Source organism: Taurulus bubalis (genome assembly GCF_910589615.1).
Source record: "Taurulus bubalis genome assembly, chromosome: 15".
In the NCBI taxonomy this organism is placed as follows: Eukaryota; Metazoa; Chordata; class Actinopteri; order Perciformes; family Cottidae; genus Taurulus; species Taurulus bubalis.
In genome coordinates, this window is record NC_136603.1 from 25,570,760 (window position 1) to 25,589,872 (window position 19,113).

Below are 19,113 nucleotides of genomic sequence, written 5' to 3' on the forward strand. Positions count from 1 at the left end.
AGGCTTGGGAATGCCTTGGGATCTTCCAAGAGGAGCTAAAAGATGTTGCGGGAGAGAAACCCATCTGGACTACAGCAGGCTAAGGCCCAGATAAGCAGTAGAAAATGGATGGATAGATGGAACAGATTTTTCATCAAAGTGTGTTTATAGTTCTTTACTGCATGTGAAAAAAAACAGTGTCTCCAGGGGGAGCAGTGTGAAGGCTGATAAATGTCCTCAAGTGATGTCACTTGAGTCAGCATCATTTGGGTCTGCAGACTAATATTTTGAATAGTAAAATAATCTGGATGTGAGAAGTTAGAAAGAAGTGATTTTACCAGACCTCTGTAGCCTGCTGCTTATCTCTGCTGCAGTCTGCATTAGCCGCTATAAGCATAACACACCTGAATCTCCAACACGACTGTCAACGGTGACATTGAATTGTGGGCACTATTACAACGTTATTAGGTGCACTTGTGTTTGTCAAGTCAAAATGTCTGCTATTGGAAGCAAACATTTGACCATTAATTACATAATATTGAACAATGACGAAATTATAAATAGTATATAGTCATTGATTGCTCATGTTGATAACAAATCCTTAATAATTTACAGTTATTAAATTTTCCTTGATGAACAATAAATCAGTGGATTAATCAGGGCACAAGTCTCACCTCATTAGGCTCCCACTGCCAAGCATCGAATGTAGGCAATCTAAGAGCTTCTACTGTCTCCTTAGACAGATGGTACTACACACACACACACACACACACACACACACACACACACACACACACACACACACACACACACACAGGGCAGCACAGAAGACAGGGAGACAGGGGGCACAAGGAGAGAAGAGAAGAGAGGGGAATTGTAGGTGAGACGGGTTCAGCGAGCTGCTCAGTCTTACCTCGTTGGCCTCCCACAGCCAGACGTCGATAGCGGGTTTTTTGAGGGCATCTATGGTCTGTTCAGACAGCATGTACTGCAGGCAACAGAGCTTGCAGTTAACCCTGTCTGCCTCCGACTGGCTTTGGGCCACACCAGGACACATATTTACTGTAATGTCCATGTATATAACCTAATACCATTGCCACTTTATTTTCCTTAATTTCTGTTGTATCCGACCATAGATAGGAACCGTTAAAAATGGACAGTTATTACACATATCACCCGCAGCCACTTAAAAAGTGTAAGTATCATGAACATTTGTTGGCCATTTTCTGCAGTAATCCAAAATCCAATGGCAAATCCCATTGGCTTTTTGTCAAGGTAGGCCTTGCAATGCTAACTTCAGGGTTGGCCTACGAAAATACTTCATCCCGACAGCATTTTTTTTTACCTGTACTGACTGATTTCTGGGAACTGGCCTAAACATGGCCTAAACCTGATCAACATCTATACAACTTGACAATTACAGTTCCCACCTGTTACATCTAAACTAAAGTACATCATTGAAAAAAAACATTTATTCTATTTGGTTCCTGGAATCACAGTGGAGGTGGGGTATTTCTTAGTTTGTCTGACATCAGCAGACTCACCTAACAGAAACACACAGTGCAGTGAACAGGATGGGGTAGAAAACCTTACCTTTGGGTAGGAGAGCACGTCCCTTCGAGGGGTAAGCTTCTTATTGTCTTCGAGGAAGTTACTGAAAAGATGCATAAAACAACTTTAAGGTATGAAGAAATAACAATACGTATTAATTGTACTACTTATATAATGTTAATATTACACATATATATGATATATATATATATATATATATATATATATATATATATATATATATAAGGTCGTAAGTCAGAAAAACAACCTCCACCTTCATTGTTAGACTTTTATCAATGAATCTTCACCAATGAAATGCCACCCGAATGTGGGGGAGGGGTTTGTATGCCCGAGTGACCCTGGGGCCAGTGTTGTCTGGGGGGCCCTTGATAGTGGTTTGCAAGGCAAAGTAGTCCCAGGGTAGGGGCCTGACGAAGAGCGATTATGTCCCTATAGGAATAGGTTGTCCCACCTTGGCCGGAAAAGGGAAGTTCACCCCCAAAGTCGCAGACTGGCTCTTGGGATGTGAAATGTCAACTGTCTGACTTGGAGAGAGCGAGAGATGGAGCGTTACAAAACTAGATATAGTTTGGTTCACCTCCATGCATAACACTTTTAGACTGATATAAAGGTTTAAGGTCCGGAGTAGACAGGAAATAAAGAACACACGTCAGGTGTTGCTCATCTCCCCGAGATGGGACCGGCTCGTAGCAGAGAAACAAGCTCAGGGCTCCCACTAATTCGGCGTAATGGTGAGTTGTATTTTTATGCACTTTATAATTGCCTTTATGCCGGTTGTATCATTTTATTACGTCATATTTATCGCCCACAATGTGAAGGCCGGTCCGTGAAAATATCTCCTTACAGGAAACCGGTCCGTGGCGCAAAAAAGGTTGGGGGCCGCTGCTCTACGTGACTGCAAGTTGTTGAGAGGAAGTCTCTGCTGTCTTTTTCTACTTATGCGCCCAAGAGCTTTGGAGTATGCAGTCCTCTAGAAGTTGCTGGTCGGTGTCCTGGCAACTCTATTGTTCTGCTAGGGGACTTAAAGGCTCACATGGGCAATGATGGAGAAACCTGGAAGAGGGTGATTGGGAGGAATGGCCTGTCTGATCTAAACCCAAGTGGTGCTTTGTTATTAGACTTCTGTGCTAGTCATGTATTGGCCATCACAAACACCATGTTTGAGCATAGGGTGGTTTGTAAGTATACTTGGTACCAGAACACCAGAGGTCTACAACAGGGGGTCCGTGACAATTTTTTGTTGATAATACAATTTTTCATATTTTTTTAATGTAGTCCAAGGTGAACCCTGCCTTCGCCCAATGTCAGCTGGAATTGGCTCCGGTGCCCCCGCGACCCTAAATAGAATAAATGGTTTGGATAAGGGTATGGAATCGTATTGAATGCACAATGACAAGATATGTTTATACATGGCCCAAGGCCTAGTGTAATATAAAACACAATTGTATACAATATACTGTATATAGTAGGGGTCCCTGCTCCATCTCTCTACCAGTTTGGGGGTCCTTGGCCTGAAAAACGTTGAAGACCCCTACCTTAGACAAAGGTTCAATTTTTTTCAAAAGTTTTTTTATTTGCCATTTGCGCATAGACCAACAGTCCAGACACATTTGAGTCAACAGTTTTCAAAATAAAAACACACTATAATAAGAAAGAGAAAACATATAAAATATGAAAACACTATACATACGGTGGTATATGTACAGAAGGTGGTAGTATGTCCAAGAAAGGCATTAGATACGGTTTACATTTTTTTAAATAACACGATAAATAGGCTAGTCCTGAGTGCTGTACCTGTATTGTGAAAAGAGGGAAAAGGGGAGTTTTATGGGAACATTGCACAGGTGGATATTGCAGTTAGAATATTGCACTTTTATCAGAAGGTATATGACATGATTTCACAGACAACATATATCACATATTGCACATGATAAGTGAAGTGAGGTAATGTTTGGTTATGGTTACACATATTTCAACAGTTTTGTTTTGCCATCAGTCTGACTGTGGCGGGGACGAAGCTGTTGAAGAAACGTGTTCTATGAGTGATGATGCTGTCCGCTCTGCTGTGTTAGGTTGTACGTCAGTGTTTGTGTCTGAGCAGAGAGTGAGCTGGGTGGAGTGAGTCTGGTGAATCCCTCTGCTCTTTTCCAACAGCGCTGCACATACATGGAAAGAAGTGTTTTCCCTGTGATCCTCTCTGCAGTCTTGATGACTCTTTGCAGAACCTTCCTCTCTGCCTGTGTGGTGTTACCATATCAGACAGTGATGCCTGCAGTCAGGATGCTCTCTATCAGTCCTCTGTAGGCCTGGGTGAGAGGGTGGTGGTTCAGACCAGCTTTCCTGAGCAGCCTGATGAAATAAATCATTTGCTGGGCTTTTTTCACCGTGGCTGTGGTGTTAAGAGTCCAGCTCAGGTCAGATGTAACCTGCAGTCCCAGGAATCTGTAGCTGTCAGCCTTCTCCACCTCAGTCCCTCTGATGGCAAGAGTCTGTAGAGGGGGAGGATTCTTCCTGAAGTCCAGTATTATTTATTTGGTCTCGTCTGTGTTGGGGATGAGGTTGTTCTCCTCTCCGTAGACCAGAATGTTGTTCACCTGGGTTCTGTACCCAGACTCATCCCCCCCCTTGATGAACCCCAGGATGGTGGTGTCATCCGCGTATTTGATGAGGATGGTGTTGTCCTGGGTGGAGACACAGTCATGGGTGTACAGGGTGAAGAGTTTTGGGCTCAGGCAGCAGCCCTGGGGGGATCCTGTGCTGACTGTGAGCTCAGCAGACACCAGTCTTCCCATTCTCACCACCTGTGGTCTTTCTGTCAGGAAGTCCAGAATCCAGTTGCAGGTGGGAAGCAAAGGTCTGACAGCTTCTCGATCAGTTTGCCCGGGCGGATAGTATTGAAGGCAGAACTGTAGTCAAGGAAAAGCATCCTGGAAAACGTTCTGCTGCTTTCCAGGTGTTGCAGAGTGTGGTGTAGAGCTATTGCTACTGCGTCGTCCACTGATCGGTTGGAATGGTAGGCAAACTGGAGGGGGTCGACAGTGTCCGGGACCATGTGGTTGATGATGAGAACTAGTTTTTCTAAGCACTTCATGGAACCTGGTATGAGTGCCACTGGCCTGAAGTAATTCAGGGTGGGTGGGTCTGGTGTTTTGGGGACTGGTATGATGATGGTGGATTCAAAAATATGGGGGACTACAGCCTGGGATAGTGACAGGTTCAAGATGTCAGTATACACACCAGGACCCCCTGTTGTTCCCCACATGCCTTCAGAACTTTGGGAGGAACTCCATCGGGTCCCACAGCCTTGTAGGGGTTCACCTTCTTCAAAGCCTTCAGTACCTGTGTGTGTGTGTGTCACCTGCAATGTCCGTGGAGTCACTTTTTTGTATTCAGCCTGTCGAATCTGGTATAGAAGGTGTTAAGGCTGTCTGGAAGTCTCGGGGGTCTGTGGTTGTTGTGGTTTTCCTATAGTTTGTGACAGTCCAGGTGTTAAAGGTTCTGACTGACTGGTTTTCTCTTGAGCCTTTTGTCGTAAAGCGGTCTGAGCCAAATTGCTAGGTGGTCAGACTTTCCAAAATAGGGTTTTGGTTCAGCTAAGAAGGTGTTTCTGATGTTGCTGTAGCAGTGATCCAATGTATTATTTCCCCTGGTGGAGATGTTCACAAAAGATTTCTACGGTAATCGACTTTGTAGTTGCATTATCAGATCTGTATATGTCTTTGACCAGGGATTACTAATAGGCAGGCCGCGATCTATTTTATTATATTTTAAGCTTTTCTTGCCTTTACGGCCCTCGTTTAGCGGACCAGGAAACACACTGACCAATTACATGTGTTGTAAATCACATCACATGATGCTACTCATCCAATCAAATATGTGTATTCCGATAAGCTTCCTGACTTGAGTGATTTCATGGCGTTCTTCAAAAAGAGAAATGTGGTCAGAGAGACCAGAGTCCTTTAACCAAGAACAGACAGACTCTTAAATGTCGCAGTTCTCCGCCTTCACAAAAAAGGAGTTCTCCAATAGCCGTTGGATTACGGATTGAACGTTGTGAACGTGTTCCTCTTGGTTCTTGAAGAATATCAGGCTGTCATCGGGGGGTATATGATTATGTGCTGATCCAACATGTTCTGGAGCACGTCGTTCCCCAGGGCCTGGAAGACGACGTGAGCATTGGTTAAGCCGAAAGGCATCACTAGGTACTCGTAATGCCCTTTAGGTGTGTTGAATGCCGTATTTCACTCATATACCCTCCAACCCCACCCCACCACTAATCTGAATCAAGCTTGGTGAAGATGGTAGCTCCTTGAAGTAACTCAAAGGCTGTCGTGAGTGGCAAAGGGTACCGGTTCTTCACTGTGATCTCGTTCAAGCCCCGGTAGTTGATGGCAGGGTCTAAAGGTCTTGTCCTTCTTCCCCACGAAAAAGAATCCAGCCCATGCAGGAGATTATAAGGGGCGGATAAGACCGTCAAATCTGTGTAAAAAAATAATTATATATATATATATCATTTCTGCTTGCATTCCTCTGATTTCATGTGGATACCAGAAACCTGAAGGTCTCCACCGCACAGTACTGTTGTGTATGGGGATGAGGGGTAGTGTTGGGGGGCTCCTCCTGAAGTCCACAGTCATCTTCATAGTTTTGAGCTTGTTCAACTCCAGGTTGTCCTGACCACACCAGAGGACTAGCTCTTCAACTTCCCGCCTGTACGCAGACTCATCATACATGCAGAGATCTTCCCGTCACTGCCGCTCTCGTTCCTCCGTGGAAAGTCTAGTATGTCTCACTTGCATGGGTTCTGTCTCCCAAAGTGGCAGGCAAGTGCAGGTTGGGTCCAGGAGGTGGGGTTCGGCTGGGCTGTTCCCGGAGCTTCGGCAGCCGTCTGGCCTGGGTACGACGATGAGACCGTCCACGATGTGGGTAGCTGGAAAGAGACGAGTAAATCTTTAACGTAATCCTTTAGGCCGAGCAAATACGCATCACACTGGGTGGCCATGTTCCACGAGCTCAATCGTGCGTTGGTGTGGAACTCGATGACGTAATCCGTGACAGATTGGTGTCCCTGTTGAAGGCTCATTAATCCGCACTTTTGAGGAACTGACCTCTGAGGAGGCAGAGTTTGAAGACTCAAGGGAAGACCCATCGAAATCCCTGGAAGAGGTCGCTTAGGTAGTCAAAAAGCTTCACAAAGGCAAGCGCTGGGGGTAGAAGAAAGTCGCCCTGAGATGATGGCTTCTGGACAATGTTGGGCTGTCTTGGCTGACACATCTGGGAGGTCAGGGACAGTGCCTGTGGAGTGGCAGACTAGTGTTGTAGTTTTCATTTTTCAAAAAGTGGGACCAGAGAGTGTACTCCAATTATCAGGGAATCTCGGTGCTTAATATCCTGAAAGGTTTATTACAGGGTGCTGGAAAGGACACTCCAACCAAGTTTGCCAATCCAGTTTACATGTGTTTTATGAACTAGGATAAGGCTCAGTGTCCACTGGGGACTCAGTTACTGTGAGAATGCGGGGGACCAACGTCGCTACAAGCCATTCGGTACTTGTATAACCAAAAGTGAGAGATGTGTTCATATGCTCGGCACAAAGTATGCATGTTACCAGTGGGTACCCAGTGGTTGGTCCTCGTCACCAAGACTGTCTGATTTTCATGGGCAAGATTTCAAGGTGCAGCCGGCTGGAGGAGGGTGTCTGGTTTTGGAGTTAAGATAACTTGGTGTTTTGTTCACTAGTGAGGGTAAAATGGATGTGATTGATTGCCAGAAGTTCTAGGTAATGTTATACTCAGAAGTCAAACTTTCTTTGCTTCATCGCCACTGAAAAACTTTCATTGGAATGGTCAGTAAGCCGTTTCCAACACTGCATCCAGTTAACTTTATACATCCATATTTGGTAGCAATTGTTGAGCTTGTTAGTTAAAGAGGGAGGTAATTTATGTGATTGTTTTCAAATTAAGAGGGTGGTTAGTGTTTTCAACATCACTGTCACATTATGAAATTCAACTTTAAATGAAATAAGTGTCATTGGGAAAATAATTACAAAATAAATACAAATGTCTATACTGAAATAAAATGTATTCACATGTCATTCATATGATTAGGGTAGGGTCATAATGTATGTATTTATTTAATATTAAACACTTTGGGTCACCAACAATTTGAATAACCTTTTCTAACAATTGACTGAAAAGATTATTAAATATCAAAATTGTGGTTGATTAATCTTCTGAAGAGTGACTATTTATATAATCAACTCATGGTCTCAGCAGAACAACTAGTAGTCTGTGTTTCACTGCACTAATACCTATGAAATACCAACTGCTCTGCATATTTGCATATAAAGCAAGGTAAGGTTGACAGTAAAGCAGATCTCCAGACAGCCCTTAGGTCTTAGATACCACCAATTAGGATTAGTTGTCCCTATCTTTGTTTATAACACAGGTGCAAGACACTATCTGTACTAATGAAAAGGCCAAGGAGATTCAGTGATTATTGAAGTGGAAATTGCCTCTGTTGTTGCTGTTACCTGTTGTTTCTGGATGCCATCTCCTCACGGAGCTTCTTGATGTCTTTACGACATTTCTCAATCTCCACCACCTTCATCCCCTCCACTGTAGACAGAAAGAGAGTATTTTTTATTAAAACCCCACTGGTCCTATTAAAGTTTACATTTTTCAAACAATCACCTCTTAATACCATTTGTAGCTGCAAACATTAACCATATGAACCCCAGAGCTCCCGAATTCGGGCGCTGTGGGGTTCCCTGTACCCGTTCTTCAAGTAGTCGTATGAACCCCAAATGAGTTCTAATACTTGTGTTAATTTATATTGACTTTTTCAGAATTTTATTTTGAATAAAATGTATACTTCCAAAAATGATTTATGCCATATTTATTTACCATATTTCATAACTATGAACATCTAGCATGATCTGAGCATCATGCTTAGGCAAGATTCCCCAAAAATGCCTCCTCGATCGGCCGCCGAGTTTTTCCAGATGCATGCCTCAAGGCCTAAACAACAACCTACAGAGTTGTTTGACCCCCCTTTTTGCCTTCATAACTGCTAGTTAATTCTATGTGGCATTGATTCAACAAGGTGCTGAAAGCATTCTTTAGAAATGTTGGTCCATATTGATAGGATAGCATCTTGCAGTTGATGGAGATTTGTGGAATGCACATCCAGGGCATGAAGCTCCCGTTCCACCACATCCCAAAGATGCTCTATTGGGTTGAGATCTGGTGACTGTGGAGCCATTTTAGTACAGTGAACTCATTGTCAAGAAACCAATTAGAAATGATTAGAGCTTTGTGACATGGTGCATTATCCTGCTGGAAGTAGCCATCAGAGGATGGGGACATGGTGGCCATAAAGGGATGGACATGGTCAGAAACAATGCTCAGGTAGGCCGTGGCATTTAAACGATACCCAATTGGCACTAAGGGGCCTAAAGTGTGCCAAGAAAACATCCCCCACACCATGACACCACCACCACCAGCCTGCACAGTGGTAACAAGGCATGATGGATCCATGTTCTCATTCTGTTTACGCCAAATTCTGACTCTACCATCTGAATGTCTCAACAGAAATCGAGACTCATCAGACCAGGCAACATTTTTCCAGTCTTCAACTGTCCAATTTTGGTGAGCTCTTGCAAATTGTAGCCTCTTGTTCCTATTGGTAGTGGAGATGAGTGGTACCCGGTGGGGTCTTCTGCTGTTGGAGCCCATCCGCCTCAAGGTTGCGTGTGTTGTGGCTTCACAAATGCTTTGCTGCATACCTCGGTTGTAACGAGTGGTTATTTCAGTCAAAGTTGCTCTTCTATCAGCTTGAATCAGTCGGCCCATTCTCCTCCGACCTCTAGCATCAACAAGGCATTTTCGCCCACAGGACTGCCGCATACTGGATGTTTTTCCCTTTTCACACCATTCTTTGTAAACCCTAGAAATGGTTGTGCGTGAAAATCCCAGAAACTGAGCAGATTGTGAAATACTCAGACCGGCCCGTCTGGCACCAACAACCATGCCACGCTCAAAATTGCTTAAATCACCTTTCTTTCCCATTCTGACATTCAGTTTGGAGTTCAGGAGATTGTCTTGACCAGGACCACACCCCTACATGCATTGAAGCAACTGCCATGTGATTGATTGATAAGATAATTGCATTAATGAGAAATTGAACAGGTGTTCCTATTAATCCTTTAGGTGAGTGTATGTTGCATTGTATGGTTGGTGGTGTAGGTTGGACAGGGCTGTTAATGTTATCAATTTGAATAATCATGACACAAGTGCAGTGCATCCCGGTAAAATGAGATTTGTTCTCTCCGTCAGTTTATCCCCCTGGTTTAAATAACATTTAACCACAACATTTTTTAGAAAAATGTTTTGATATAAAACTTAATGCTGATTTAACACATTTAAAATTAATTACTGTGGATCACAGCATCCTGACTGAAGGGCTTAGGCAGTGGGCGGGTGTCTCATGGAGCGTCCTGGATTGTTTCTCCTTCCACCTCTCGAGTTGGAGTTTTTTCTGTGAGAGATGGCTAATGGCAGCGAAACATATAAAAAGACTGAGAGCCTTGTTGTTTAAATCTCTTGTTGTTGACATTAGGGCTGCAACAATTAATCAATAAAATCGCACAAATTTGATTATTAAAAGAGTTGGCAACGAATTTCATTATCGATTCGTTGTTTCACGCGACTATTTTGCCACTCAATAAGTCACGGAGATGTTATAGTATAAAAAAAAAGTTTAGTTGAGCGCGGAGCAGAGCGGACAGAAGGTCCAGAAGGTTTTGGTGCAGTCCATTGTATCCTTTCGTATGTCACTGCATGGTCGAATTGCTTGCTACAATCACTTAGCAGCTAGACGAACCGTTGTCGTAAGCTAGTCATTCATTCCTGTGTTTGAGCCGCTGTGTATGTTTATTTATTATTATTACTTTAACAGCTCAAGGATGTTCAAGGAGCAACCTGTTTGTGCACTTTCAGAAGAAAGTGTCAGTTCTGTTTTTGAATAAAGGGTTGGAAATTAATGCTTTTTTATCAGATTCATCGAAAAAAATAAATCGACAGATTAATCGATTATTAAAATAACCGTTAGTTGTAGCCCTAGTTGACATCGATCTCTGATCTCTGTTGAAGCCTTTAGAAAGCGGTTGAAAACACACTTTTTTTAAAAGGTCTTTATATTATTAATATTATTCGACTACATCCATTGCTGCTCTTATTATTGCTATTAGTTGTAACTTTTTCATCATGCCTACTACTCTCATTATATAAATAATTTCTGTCATATGCATTGAATGTGTTGTAACTCTGTTATGTTGTTAATTCTGTGCACACAACATGTATTGTACTGCTGTCCATCCTGATAGAGGGATCCTCCACTGTTGCTCTCCCGAAGGTTTCTTCCCTTTTTCTTTAGAGGTTAAAGATTAAAGTTTTTTTGGGGGAGTTTTTCCTGAGGTCCGGGGACAGTGGATGTTGTATGTGTACAAATTAAAAGCCCTCTGAGGCAAACTTTTTAATTTAATTAAATTGTTTTTTTGTGTATATCTTTTATGATCTTTTTTCTTTTTAATATGTTCTTTTATTAATATGAACTTTATGAACCGTGTTCCATGAAAGGCGCGTGGATTCTAGAAGACAGTGAGCCAACCTTTTTTTGAAAAAAAATAACTTTGGGTGATGAGTTACTTGGCATCCGACATACCAGCCAGCAATATTCTATGTGGCAACTGTAATCCGTCATTTAAGATGACGCATCTTCGCATTAGTTTTGCAGGCTAAATGTTTCAGCCTATCAGAGCCCAAGCAGATATATGATGGCAACTTTATGGAGGAACCACACTGTGTGTCCCATGAAGTTCATTCAAATAAGTTGAGACTGAGAGAAAGCAGCAGGGAGTGGGAGAGACAGGGTTAGTGGTGGATGAGGGAAACAGGTCCTACAGTTGTGCACTATGAAATGAGCGAAGGCCACTCACTGAGCCTGCAGCAGGACTCAACATGTACGCCTTTCCGCTAGCCTGGAGTCAGTAAACTGTATGTTCAGGCAAATGCCCCGTGCCCTTGTCCAATCAGAAAGTGAAAAATAAATGTGATCTCTATTAGGAGCCAATATTTAAAAAAATATGTGATCAGGAGATCGTAATTAGTCGCTGATCTCCAACTATACTGCATTGTGAAAAACAAATCTGTTTAAATCGGCAAGAGGAGAGCTAGTTCATGTTAGCTGTTAGCACAGTCCTGATTGCTGAAATAACAGAGCTAACAGCATAGCAACATTTGGAACAATTAACTTCAGACAGTTATATTGTAATTCAACTTAAAAAATACGGTCGTTTGAAGGAGATGTTTCCACAACAATATAATAGATATTAGAGCAGGAATCATAATACATAATTACCCCAAAAAGTTCAATCAATGCATATATCTAAATAAAAAGTCTGTCATCTGATTGTATCTGCAGCTGCTCTCTCACATATCTCTTTCTGCTGAATCAGAAAAGGTCACCTCTGACAACACTCCAGCTGCCATTAGAATAGGTGACCATGGCGACCAAATTCATGAGAAGATGGAGCGTGGGCGCCACACTGTTGCCATAGCAACCAGGTATCCTGGCAATTGGCAAGCCTGTGTGAAGTAGCTGTGCGTCAGATCTGAAACTATAATCAGTCGGGAGAGTGGCTGCTGAAAGAAATAATGTGCAAGATTGAAGATCATTTAAGTGGAAAACATTCAAGTCAGAATTTTGGGAGATCCCAGTTTAAATCACAAGTGGTGAATTGAACACAACCCCAGGAAGTAGAATTTGTCGTGGATTTATTTTTCTGAAAACATATCTTCTAATATATTTGTTTTGTTGGTTTTATATGAGAAACCTAATTATGATCCGTTTTAGTTTGCTTTTTAAATCGGAAAATGTTTTTGGAAACAATTCAGTCATTCTGTTAACTATTTAATGTAAGGTTCACAACCCAATTCTGTGCGAAGACGTGCACCTCTTGCCTTCGAAGAAGAGTAAAGTTGGGAAAATCACCATGGTGACCAAAGTAAACTCAGCTTATGTTGTCATGGTGACTGAAGGTGTCAGCAGGTGGGGGGCTATTATGAAATTGCAGCTACATCACTTGGCAAAACACATGCAGTTAAAAGTAAGACAGAAGGAGACGTCGGCCAAAAGGCAGCTACTGCAAGTGTGATCTTGTGTTAAATTCATTCTAAACTAAGTCTGCATGATGCATCACACAGCCTACACACCAACAAGCATGTGAACAAGCATGCGTGTAGGTGCTTCTTTCGCACCATAACACACAGAAAACGCATATAGTGTTAGAGAAGTCACATCACAATCCCACAATCACATACATTACACAATGGCTATCCTCTGCCAGCCTCTATTAGTCTATTTAACTGTCAGTGTTTGACATCTTTTAAGACTCACTTTAAAAATGTAGTTTAGATTTGCTAAGAATGAACTGATTTGAGCAAAATCCTAAAGGGATAGTATCTTTTGAAGTGGGTTTGTATGAGGCTCTTATCCATTGCAAGTGTATTACTACAGTAGATGGAGTTTGTATAAACAGACAGGAGTACCAGCATGAGAGCAAAGAAATGTACTGCTGTGTTTAGGTGAACACTTTATTTAGAATATTTTCATCTCTTCGCCTTGCTTTCTGATGGGGAACTGAAGCCGTTATCTATGCTCTCTTCAAATCCACAAGACTCCTTTGACATAAACAATTCTTTTACCTCGCAGAACATGGAACCAAATCGAATACAGCAGTACATTGTTTTGCACCGTGCTGGTGCTCCTGTCTGGGAGCGTCCATGAACTTAAGGTGTAGGTACTACACTGACTATGGATGAGTACCTCATACAACCCCATTAAAAAAAATCTGAAATATCCATTTACAGGGTTCAAGTGCGTATCTTCTTAGTACAAAATTATCTGTGTGTTCCCACACAGTTTTTGCATGCTGAGCCGCTCATGCAGAGACAAAACACTGGCAATACACCTACACGACAGCCAGGACAATGATACCAACTGACCGCTGAAGCCTAGTGTTTTCTACATTTATGCACGTAACTAAGACTTTGTAGATTTCTCCCCATTTGTTCACAGTGCACAGTTAGAGATCTCTTGGCATGCATGTTGTATTATATCAAATGGATACCTTGGATTAGCTTTGTGTGTAGTACATGCAAATGAACAATGTTTTACCTTCTTTCTTGTTGCCAGCGCCGAGAATCCCTTACTGGCAGGCGGTAAGGATAATGGCGCAAAGAGCCCAGTGCATTCTGGTTGTTGAAGGTTTTCTACCTTTTGAGCAAAGGAATACCAGAGCCCTTTTCTCTGGTCATGTACACCAATTAAAATGTGTGCCTTCTTACTTCTTTAAAGTTACTACAAGGATCTTTCATTTTGAAGTTGTTTTCGATGGTCCCTGTGGTCCCTTTAGATCAGGGGTCAGCAACCTTTCCTATCCAAAGAGCCATTTTGCCCTTTTTTCCACCAAAAACATGTGTCTGGGGCCGCAAAAGCTATTTGATATCACAGCTTACAAAGTTGTATATATAGTCATATTATATATACAAAAACTATAGTTTGTTGTATTCATGACATTATAGAACAATAATAAAGACAATTCTTGACATTGTATTGACATATGTCGTCCTACATTGAGGTCAATTAACATCACCACTTTGCAAAGTTTAATTCCTATCAATATTTGTAGGTCAAGTGGTAGAGTGATTGTCCATAAACCACAAGGTAGCTGGTTTGATCCCATGTGAGTTTTTTTTTTTTAAATGCATATATTTTGCTACGATAAGACTGAGCGTCCTCACTCCTCACTGATCCACTTCCTGAAAGTCTATTTACTTTGCTCAGTTTGCTGCAGCAGTTGAGGAATCTCACTTATTCCCTCTTCTGCAGCTTGATACTGTTCATCAGATGCTTTGTGTTTGTTCTGGAAGAGTCTTTCAACATTACATGTTTTGTTGTTTAATAACTTTGATAACTCGCCACATATCAAGCAGACAGGTCAGACAGCAGTAAAAGCAAATAAATACGTCCACACAGAATTAAACTCTTTCCTCCGTTTTTTTTTTTTTTTGATCAGTTGATATTTTAGCAAGGGCGGAGCTCTGTGAATCACAAGTAGCCACCTGCAGGGAAAGACGCTTGACAGGGACGTAACAGGATGTGACTCACATTTTAGTTAAACAAATGTTACCCAATATCACCTCAAACTCCAAGATAGGAGGAATTCTCTTTGAAAGATTTTCCACTTTGCAAAAAAAATTTAATAAAATTATATTTTTTCTTTTTTCTTTTTCCAAAGCCTCAGGCTCTGGAGCAGCGGGTTGCCAACCCCTGCTTTAGATGGTCCCTGAGTCCCTTTAGAAAACCTCTCACTTCAATGTAGCAGGGTCTGCTTTATCCAGTCCTGGTTCTGGTTCTCCCGTGCCTCCCTTCCCTCCACTAGGTCGAGCAATACGGCCTGGGTGTCAAGCACCATGGTGTCTCTAGCTAGGCGCAGAGAGGAGAAGCTCTGTCGGGAGCCGAGGCCTTCTACTCCAGCCTGGTATTCCGACTGCAGCAAGTCAAAGGCAGCAGGGAAGCTGATCTGGGTCTGTCCACGGTGGGCTGGTCTCTGCTGGACGCCCCGCTGGAGACTGAGCTGAAGGACTTTCTGGTTGATCTGCATGACTTTTTTGACTTTTTTATTTTGTGTGAAATCCGAACTGATGACAAACAATAGTAATAACTATACAGAACCCCTCTTCCTTGCGAGGAAGTAGGTTGAGTAGAACCACCTGTTTGCCGGGTCGTGATGGTAGTCTCCCTGACCCGGCTGAAGGTTGGGGGCTGGCGTCGGAATTGAAGCTTGTACCCCTGGGTTAGGGCTTCCTTGGAAACCACCCAGGGGTCTGGAACATGATTCCATGGATTCATGGCTGCCTGGAACCAGGGGGAGGACCCCTGCTGATACAACCATGGCCCTGCTGATGCAACTGGCCTGGAGCCGTCCTGCCAGCTGCCATGGCCCTGCTTTTTCCTCCCACTGCCCCTGGGATGCCCCTCCTCTCTACCTCCTTCTGCTTAATGGGTCATGGCTATCTGGATCATGGACCATGCATACTACTCATTATATGAATAATTTCTGTCACATTCATTGAATGTGCTGTAACTCCGTTACGTTGTTCATTCTGGCCACATGACATCTATTGCTTCTGTCCATCCGGGGAGAGGAATCCTCCTCTGTTGCTCTCCCTCAGGTTTCTTCCCCTTTTTCCCTGTGAAAGGGTTTTTACTATCTTTTTGGGGGAGTTTTTCCTGATCCGATGTGAGGTCCCGGGACAGGGATGTCATGTGTACAGATTGTAAAGCCCTCCGAGGCAAACTTGTATTTGTGATGTTGGGCTATACAAAATAAACTGAATTGAATTGAATTGAATTAAGGTGCCTCGTAGCTGACATGCCGCTGTGAGAAATAACCTACAGCCGGCCCGACCGTTAGTCCCCCGGTTCGGAGGTTGTCTGGGGGGCACGCGCTGGAAGAGTCGCGTTTTGGAGCGACTCTGCCTCTCAGCGAGACGCTGAGGCTACTGGTGGATATTGGGGTGAGCTGGGGCCGACATGGAGCCCCTGCTGCCGTATTGTAAGCCTGGGAAAGCAGGTAATCTGCGACCCGACCTTGGGGGTCAAGGGTACCCGGCAGCCGGCCTCAACTATGCAAGACGCAATAGTCGGCTCAATGGTTGGCCTCAAGGCCCCCTTTTGCAGCGTCCCCTATGGACACCTTGGTTCGGCCATCTGCCGTAAGAAGGTTGAGCACCTCTGGTGTCTCCCCCGCATGCGTACAACTCCCTCAGAGGGAGGGACAGAAAAGGTGTCAGGGGCGGGAATGTGCCTGAAGAAGGCATTGCCAGCGCCCTGTGGATGACAGACCCCCTGGAGTCGTCGACTGCCCCCGCCGAAGGGGTATGGCCCGAGAAACGGGAACCAGGCCTGGAAGCATGGGAGGGCCGCTCACCATTGTACTCGGTAAAGAAATTGGCGGACGCTGCCAGTAACATAATGCCCTCCTCTGGGACCGGCTCAGCCGCGGATGGGTCTGATGCCTCAGTCCTCTCTGCACAAGGGCGGAAGGCGAGAGACCCTCCCTCGGGCTCGAGGCCAAGGATCATGGCCGTCTTCAGGCTGGAGAGGAGCCACACAGGTCCCACGGCCGGCAAGGTTGAACCTAAGCACGAGTCTGAGGGGACCCTGCCCCATTAATCGATGTGGATTACAAAGTCAGTCTGGGCGGGGTGCTCTGCTGACTGCTAGAGAAGGGGCAGGGAACAGTAAGAGAGGGAGTGAGGACGCTCTCCTCCCTAGTATTGTAGCGGTAATTACTGGTGTCCTAGCAGTAAGCCAAGCGAGAACTCTGCTATTGTGGAAGAGAGCACTCTCTTCACCAGTCCAGCAGCTGTGATTATTGGTGTTTAACCAGTAAGCTTCAGCGAGAGCACTATGCTACTGTGGAAACAGGCCAGCACAATCTGTCTAGGAGAGGGGAGCGCAGCGCTCTCTTCACTCGTCCAGTAGCTGTGATCATCGGTGTCCTACCAGTAAGCTTCAGCGAGAGTACTGAGCTAGTGGGGAACCGTTCATGTGGCAACAGGACATGCACAGTCTGTCTAGTGGGAGGGAGCGAGGGCACCCTCCTCACCAGTACTGTCGCTGTGGCTCCTGGCGTTCTAGCAGTCAGCTACAGCGGGAGCACTGTGCTACTATGGAGGCCGGCCCATCTGCGACAGGACAGGCACAGCCTGACTTAGTTAGGGGGAGCGAGGGCACTCTCTTCACCAGTACAGTAGCTGTGGCTCCTGGCGTCCTAGCAGTCAGCTACAGCGGGAGCACTGTGCTACTGTGGAGGCTGGTCCTGTGGCGAGAGGACGGCACAGCCCGACTGAGTTAGGGGGAGCGAGAGCTCTCTCTTCACCAGTACGGAAACTGTGATTCCTGGCGTAAGTGCCTGAGCACTGCGCTACTGTGGAGGTCGGTCCTGTGGTGACTAGGATTGGGTACCGAGAACCCAACACGTACCTACCGGACCGAAAGCAACGCAGATTTCGGTGCTTCCTTCCGGTGCCTGAGACGATTTAAATTTTTTTTTTTTACACTACTCTGTAAAGTTGCACGGTATATAGATACTAAAAAGGAAGCGCGGTGCCCGCACGCTAAAAACGATTATTAAAATAGCGCGGATCAGAGCGCACTCGCTGCTCTGCTCTCTGTCTGCCTGCATGCAGAGCGGGGCTCGAGAGGGCGGGGCTCGAGGGGGTGGGGCTCGAGGGGGCGGGGCTCGAGGGGGTGGGGCTTCCAGTGCTCACACACACACACACAGTGCGAGCACACAGAGATCGCTGCAGACACGAGCACGAGCTTTTGAACGCCCGTCCTCGGCTTGATGGAACAATTCTCTCCAATTGATATTGACGTGTAGTCCAGTAAAGCAGCAGTTTTAGGATCCAACAGTTTCTGAGTTCTGTTGCACACGGTCCCATCAGGCCACCTGACTGTTCTTTTTTTAAATATATATTTTTATAGTTTGAAGTTAAAAGGTTTGAAGCTGTAGTTTGAAGCATGTTTTGTATGTACTTATTTATTTATATCTATAGTATACTTTAAACAGTTAATAATATTGTTAAATTTGAAAAAAAAAAATTGCCTTGGCAATAAAAAAGTATCGGTTCAGGCACCGTTTAGGCACCGGTATCGTTTTAAAAGTATCGGTTTAGCACCGGTATCGGACAAAACTCAAACGATACCCATCCCCAGTGTTGACGTGACAGGCACAGGCTGTCTAGTGTGGGGAGCGAGGGCACTCTCCCTACCAGTACAGTAACTGTGATCATTGATGTCCTAGCATTAAGCTTTAGCGGGAGCACTGAGCTACTGTGGAGACCAGCCCTTTGGAAACGGGTCAGACACGGTCTGTCCAGTGAGAGGGGAGCAAGGAAACTCTCCTCCCTTAGTAGTGTAGCTGTGACTATAGTAGCTGTGCTAGTATAGTAGCTGTGATTATTGGTGTCCTAGCAGTAGCTTCAGTGAGAGCACTGTACTGCTGTGGAGACCAGTCCTGTGGAAACAGGTCAGACACAGTCCGTCTAGTGAGAGGGGAGCACTTCTAGGAAACTCTCCTCAGTAGTTCCGTAGCTATAGCTAGTCTAGTAGCTGTGATGATTGGTGTATCAGTAGCTACCCGCTGTCAGTACCGTCATTGCTGTTAGAACTGTTATCGACGCACTCCTATAACAGCCGCGATGTTTACTGACGTTGATGTACACGCTGTCAGTATCCTCATCGACGTAAAGCTCGGTAGCGAATTAGCGTGGTCTCAGTTAACCTGAGTGGCAACACTACGCTACCTATAACAGCCGAAATGTTTACCGACGTCGCTCTCGTTAGCGTCCCCTCAGTCAACCTGAACGGGACGCTGCTCACTGAAAGCCGGCCGCGACAGTAGCGATGTAGCCACGCCAAGCGGCGCGC

General features: G+C 44.5%; 1 protein-coding gene across 1 annotated transcript in view; it reads right to left on the minus strand.

The window, feature by feature from the left end:
- pde9aa (phosphodiesterase 9aa) overlaps positions 1-19,113 on the minus strand; it is a gene marked incomplete at both ends in the record, with an annotated part of 56,966 nt that overhangs the window by 17,717 nt on the left and 20,136 nt on the right. Inside the window, 3 exons of the mRNA XM_079231361.1 lie at positions 654-728; positions 1,573-1,633; positions 8,084-8,168. Of these exons, the coding sequence (XP_079087487.1) occupies positions 654-728; positions 1,573-1,633; positions 8,084-8,168 (221 nt within the window). The remainder of the gene's footprint in view (positions 1-653; positions 729-1,572; positions 1,634-8,083; positions 8,169-19,113) is intronic.